Source organism: Limanda limanda, chromosome 13 (assembly GCF_963576545.1).
Source record: "Limanda limanda chromosome 13, fLimLim1.1, whole genome shotgun sequence".
NCBI lineage: Eukaryota > Metazoa > Chordata > Actinopteri > Pleuronectiformes > Pleuronectidae > Limanda > Limanda limanda.
In genome coordinates this window covers 15209285-15215284 of record NC_083648.1, presented here as the reverse complement: position 1 = coordinate 15215284, position 6000 = coordinate 15209285, and the positions used below count along the sequence as shown (strand labels likewise).

The following is a 6000-nucleotide window of genomic DNA, read 5'->3' as shown; positions in this document are numbered from 1 at the left end:
CCAAAACCAGGTAAGTTTTAAAACTAAACTTGATTTAGATAAAGTTTTCACTATGGGGTCTAACTTGATGGCTACAGGGAGTGACTTTAATGTCCCAGTGTCACTGGTGTTAGATTCTTATGATGCCTTTGATGCAAAGGTGAAAGATTTATACGATCTGAAGAGAGAAAAGCGTGTTTTTGACCTGAACGGATCTATAAGTCTAGTAGGCTATAGTGAAAGGGATAACACCGCCTACTGCCATACCGAGGTAAGCCTCGTTTTAAAACTATATTCGATTTAGATAAAGTTTTCACTATCGGGTCCAGCGATGCATGACAGACGCAGGAAGTGAAGCGTTTATTCTTGCCGCAGTACGCAAAACGCATGCAATGCGGAGATTGATCGCTCTCTCCACAAACAGCAACAGGCTTCAAAATGCGTGTGCTCGGCCTGTCTACAAAGTAGCCCTAGTTTTCTCTTGTTTTTATACGTGGTCACTAGTTACTACAATTATATTGGATTAAGCTTTTGCACTGTTTACCCTTGAACGTGTTTTGTGGACTTAAACACGTCACCCACCCCTCTATCCAAACAGTGGTGAATAGATAATCAAAGAATTTTCCCTTTTTGGGTGAACTGTGAGGGAGAGAGAGAGAGTGAGAGAGAGAGAGAAAGAGAGAGAGTGAGACTTTAATGTCACTCACTCTGACATTAAAGTCACTCCCTGAAAGAGAGAGTGAGAGAGTGACTTTCCCTGAGATCGAGAGAGAGAGAGAGAGAGAGAGAGAGAGAGAGAGAGAGAGAGAGAGAGAGAGAGAGAGAGAGAGAGAGAGAGGACAGAGAGGAGAGAGAGAACATTCTTTTTCTGCCTGTTGGCGGGAATCAGGCTGGCCATGGCGAGTGTCCCATAATGCACCGCGGTGGGCTATTGTGTAACAGTGATCCAGAGTGTTCTCCTCTCTTTCTGATTCATTAAACTGTTTGTATTTGGGGAGTTCGTGGCTGAGATTCGTTCAAATCAGCACAAGTAAAGAGTCCGGGTCTGTCCGCTCCAGGCACAGTATCTATGTGCCGTGCTGCACGTGTGCTGCGGAACGTAAACATCGCTGCTGTTGTGACTGTGTGCACATTGTCTCCCCCCCCCCCACTTTGGTTCAGAGGATTCCTGACAGATCGCGTAATCAACAGATACCGGTCGAATTAAACGCGTCTTGTTCACATCACACGTCATTTGGCGGAAGCTTTTATCCAAAGCGACTTACGTTTTCTGCATTAAACATCTACGATCGTGCACGATATATATATCTACGCTCCTCCACATGTCCGAGGAACGCCGGCCAATCCGAAGAAGAGTACTCAACTCCTCTCACAGAATAGTATAATATCTGCTTTCATCAATAAAAAGCTATTTATATTTATACCGGGGATCTTGGGTATTGTGTCACTTGGTACGAAAGCGAAAGGGAGTGAAACCATTTCTTTGTATATATTTTTTTACAGATGGCACATTTAGATTCATGTGTGGATTGTTGTCCGTGAGAGAGAAAGAGTTTATTGACCAGATAGGTGAACTCTGTGTTTCTGTTAAAAATCATCCACATCGGACATATCAATGATCACAGGAGGAGATATTCTGCCTCCCCCCACACCCAAAGTTGTGTTTAGAACAGCCGGCTCTGTAGGTGGCGCTGTAGAGACGTCGTGTTTAGGTGTCGGGTTTCGCAGAAGAAGAGAGCCGGACGCGCGCTGAAAAGCGGAGCGCCGCTTCCATTCTCCCTCATTCGACCTGCGGCTCCGCTGATCGCTCCTCGCTCCTGACACAGAAACGGTAAAAGCTCTTTAAACATCACCATTCTCCTCCAGCTCTTTGTTAGGGACACACATCGATGCGAGCTGTCGTGTTACCTGCTTTATGATATTCTGCTTTATTTAAAAAAACCTATTAAGTGGTCAAAGCTCGCTCCTTTAATGGTGACGAACAAATGTGACGGATTTTTTTTATCCCCACGCAACGATTTATTCGACCGTGTTTAAACGATGCTCTCTCGTTCTGTTGTGATTACTATAAGACGTATTATTTTGATTCCGCTGATCTGGTGCTAATCGCTCGGTTATATAAGGCTGGAACGAGGCAGCGGAGACTGGTGAGACAAAGTGAACGCATCAGCTCCGTGCTACAAAATGGCGCCCGCTGGAGAAGAGGATAGCTGATCCGCTAGCTGAGCCGAGGCACGCGTGCAGGCCCGAAGCCTCACCATGCACCAACCACCAAATCGATTTTTTTCGACGAATCTTTATGAAATAAAAACATTTTATTTATAGTCTCGTTCGATGCTGCCTTTAGAGCCGGGATTTAGTTTTTTTTTGCAGATTGCGCAGGGAGGGGTGGTCCTTCCCTCGTGTAACGGTCCCAGTGACCTACATACATGCTGTCGATGTTTACCGAGGAAGCGGTGGTTTAACACATGTGTGTGTTCTCTGTGCCTGTAGGTTTTTTAAACCACACATAAAATGTCGGACGAAGGTAAATTATTCATCGGAGGACTGAGCTTCGAGACCAACGAGGAGTCTCTCAGCGCGGCCTTCGGCAAATATGGAAACATCGAGAAAGGTAGAGTCCCACACTTCTCATGCCTCCTATTGATAAATCACAGTCCACTCGACACGATCGAGTGTTTTAACGGATTTAATTAATTTTTTATGGCCGTTTTCCTCTTTTCAGTCGACGTGATCCGAGACAAAGAGACCGGAAGGTCTCGCGGCTTCGGCTTTGTCAAGTACAACAACGCTGAAGACGCTAAGGATGCGTTGGAGGCAATGAACGGCAAGGTAAATCATTTAATCATTTTATAGCTAGCAGTGTATTATATTTTAATACAAAATGCTATTTTTTTTAAATAATTTTTGTATTGAATCGGTCCATCCACATCATTGTTGGTGGTTGTATGTGTATATACATATTAACGACGGGCTTTGTGTTCCAGACTCTCGATGGCAGGGCCATCCGCGTTGATGAAGCGGGAAAGGGGGGTGGACGCCAGAGGACTGGTTTTGGTTCAGCACCACGAGGTGGCCGATTCACAAACTCCAGGGGGAGGGGCGGACGAGGGTACTCCCGAGGTGAAGACAGTAAGTATTGCAGCCCTTTCTTTTATTCATTTTATTCAAATTTTATTATTTTTGTTGTGTTAATTTGGTCACTGCTTACTCACTGATTTGTCTTCATTAGATTTCGGTGGAAGCGGTGGCTTCAATGGTGACCGAGGATATGGGGACAGGAGCTACAGTGACAGAAGCTTCGGTGGTGGTGGTGGTGGAGGAGACAGGAGCTTTGGTGGCGGCAGCAGCGGTGGTGGCTACAGAAGTGGCGGATACTCGTCAGGAGGCGGCGGTGGTGGCGGCGGCGGCTACAGGGAAAATAGGTAAGTTGTGGAAACACTGAATGAAAACAGTATAAGTTAAAGTGACATTGTTAGGGTGCTAATTAATAATCAATTGAAAGCTAATCAATTTCAATTTGTTTCTGAATTTTCAGGGGTCAGAGTGGATATGGTGATCGCTCTGGTTCTTACCGTGAAGGATATGACAGCTATGGTGAGCATGAATGATATGAATTTATGTAGACTTGTCTTTCGAAATTGAAACTGTCAGCCACAACACATGTTAAATACTTCCATTATTTCTACACTAAACATTTATAGTTGGTAGAATGGGATTTGTTAATCCTCATCATACATCCACATTGTATTATGTCAATTTCACAGCCCCACCGTGTGAAGACATGCACTGCGTATGCCCCTCAGTCTTATACTTGAGCCCAAGTTGATGTCTCGCTTGATACTGATGGCCGATCTTACTAGTCCATCCCACTGTGCTAACCAGGCCGATTTGAGACACCTTAGGTGGCATTCACTGCACATTGCTCGTATCTCAGCCGATGGAACCCTTTAGGCCAGCAAAATGAGGGAGGGTTTTAGGATTGGTGGGTTGAAGGGGATTTTGTGAGACTCCAGTGTTGGAACTTTCAGTGTCTTTACCTGTGTGCCCACTTCTTATCCTCAGCTACAAACGAGTAAACGTCTCCCTGATTCAAGATCATCACTTGGCTGGCTGTATTTCAAAGATGCGCTCCTCAAGAAAAATGTCCACGTGTTATTGCTGACCTTAGTTTTGTAGTTCTGTTGTAGTAGCTCAATTATCTTAAAACAATGTAGCCATGAGTTTTGGTCATTCCTTAACAACCCATGTTATAAATTGCAGTTCCAGACTCTAACCATGCTTGATTGGCCATCTTTTATTCCTCCAAAAGACCGTTTAACTAAAGGGCATCTCTGTAATCTGATAAGTACTAGAACTTAAGTCCCATTTTGGGGATCAGACAGCTCTCCACATGGCGCTTGTTGAACAGCCACTACAGTCGCTGTAGACTTCCTGTCCAGCACATTTAGTGTTTCCTGATATGATTCTGAGTTTTTTTTATTGAAATATCTGACCTTTTTTGTTTTTGTACTTCATTTCCCTTCTCAGTCTCTGACTCGACTACCACTTGTCAGGATTTGGACTGAGTGAGAAGAGATCCCTTAACTGTAGAACAGACCGGGGATTTGATGCTAAATTCCTTTTTACTTTCAAACTTAGTTTAGCTGAGGCTCCTGTGTGTTCAATTTCCCAAAAGAGTGAATTCCTTTCAGACTGGTGAACTACACATCCGAAGTGGCCGGCTGTTCATGAAGTTGCAAATTGCAGCATGCTACAGTCTGTCCAAGGTATCTTCTGTGCTCAACATCTGCATTTTAAATGTGCTGTAAAATGGACTAATCTTGTTTAAGTGATCGAAAAATGTACCTTCGTTTCCCCAAAGTAATATCTCAACCGGGAACAGTTTTGTACTTTATGTTCTTTGTATGATCAACGTTTTTTTTCTTTGTCAGTTTGGCTTCATGGAGCCTATTAAACAGACTGTGGAAAATAATCTTGACTTTTTTGCCTTTCGAAACTATCGCATGGGGGAAGTAAAGCTGAGAGCTGTAGGCTCATATATTGTAATTTGCTGCGTGAGAATCAAGTCACCTGCGGAAAGCACTGACATTAAACAATGGATGTCTATGTAGGGGAAATAAAATTTGGCAGATTAGTCTCATGTTGTCTTGAAAATGCAGAATTTGGTGAAATTTGTAAAAGTTCACTTTTGACACACTGTCTGATTTCGTAAGATCATAAAAGTTGCATTTTGGCCCAGTGAATTCTGAGTGTCTCAAACAACTTGTTAGTCAGAAATGTTAAACATCATAGAAAACAAGAAACCTTATGAGGTCTGACTAAATAGCCCTCAAAGTGGCACAAGGAAATGCTGGGAAAAAGTCAGCTTGTGTCTGGTCATGTTAATGCTTCATTACGTTCAAGCGGTCAGCCACTTCAAAAACCTACAAGTCCTTGGAGAGCGAAGTGTTGCGTCTACCAACAAGTGCTCCTCAGATGAAAGCTGCTCTCTTGCCTAGGTCATATGTGGAGAAAGTAGGCCAATGCACGTGAGGTAAATCTTTTGCTTTGCTCACATCCTTCAAACTCAGTTCTCATTGTTTCCATGAATACCTTCAAAATAAGTCGCTGTATAGTCCTCTGCTTCAGATGTCTCCTTCCAACATGCCATGGCCTCTTCTCTTGACACTTAAATTTTCATCGAGGGGGGGGAAGCTCCTCTGTGGCACTCCGGGAATGCAGAGCTCCACCTCGTCCACAAAAAGCATTGGCCTCTTAAGTCATGGGTAGTACTGTGCTCAGTCCACTTCTGTTCACTGCATTAGTCCTCCAATTCGCTCCAGTAATGCCCCACAGCAGTCCTATTTGATGTGTAAGGTGTCAAAGACTATTCAGTTGTTTTTCTTTGCAACCTTACATATGAAATAAGTGGTGAGTTTCAGACTCATGAATAGTGTTGCATGCAGATATTTTTCTGTCTTTTTCAAAAGCACCAGTTGCCAGACTTAATCCATCTCTTAATCTCTCTTTAGATTGAAC

At 43.6% G+C, this 6000-nt stretch overlaps 1 protein-coding gene across 2 annotated transcripts; it reads left to right on the top strand.

Moving 5' to 3' along the window:
* The first annotated feature begins 1727 nt into the window (after nt 1-1727).
* cirbpa (cold inducible RNA binding protein a) lies at nt 1728-4954 on the top strand. Of its 2 annotated transcripts, XM_061083745.1 has the most exons (7): nt 1728-1810; nt 2473-2593; nt 2705-2811; nt 2967-3111; nt 3212-3404; nt 3518-3576; nt 4045-4954. In XM_061083745.1, exons 2-7 carry the CDS (start codon nt 2494-2496, stop codon nt 4056-4058), a joined length of 618 nt encoding a protein of 205 aa, XP_060939728.1. In that variant the 5' UTR covers nt 1728-1810; nt 2473-2493; the 3' UTR covers nt 4059-4954. The 2 variants fall into 2 exon arrangements, with proteins under 2 accessions (XP_060939728.1, XP_060939729.1); XM_061083746.1 differs by lacking the exons at nt 1728-1810; nt 2473-2593 and having other exon boundaries at nt 2740-2811; nt 4674-4954.
* Nucleotides 4955-6000: the final 1046 nt, after the last annotated feature.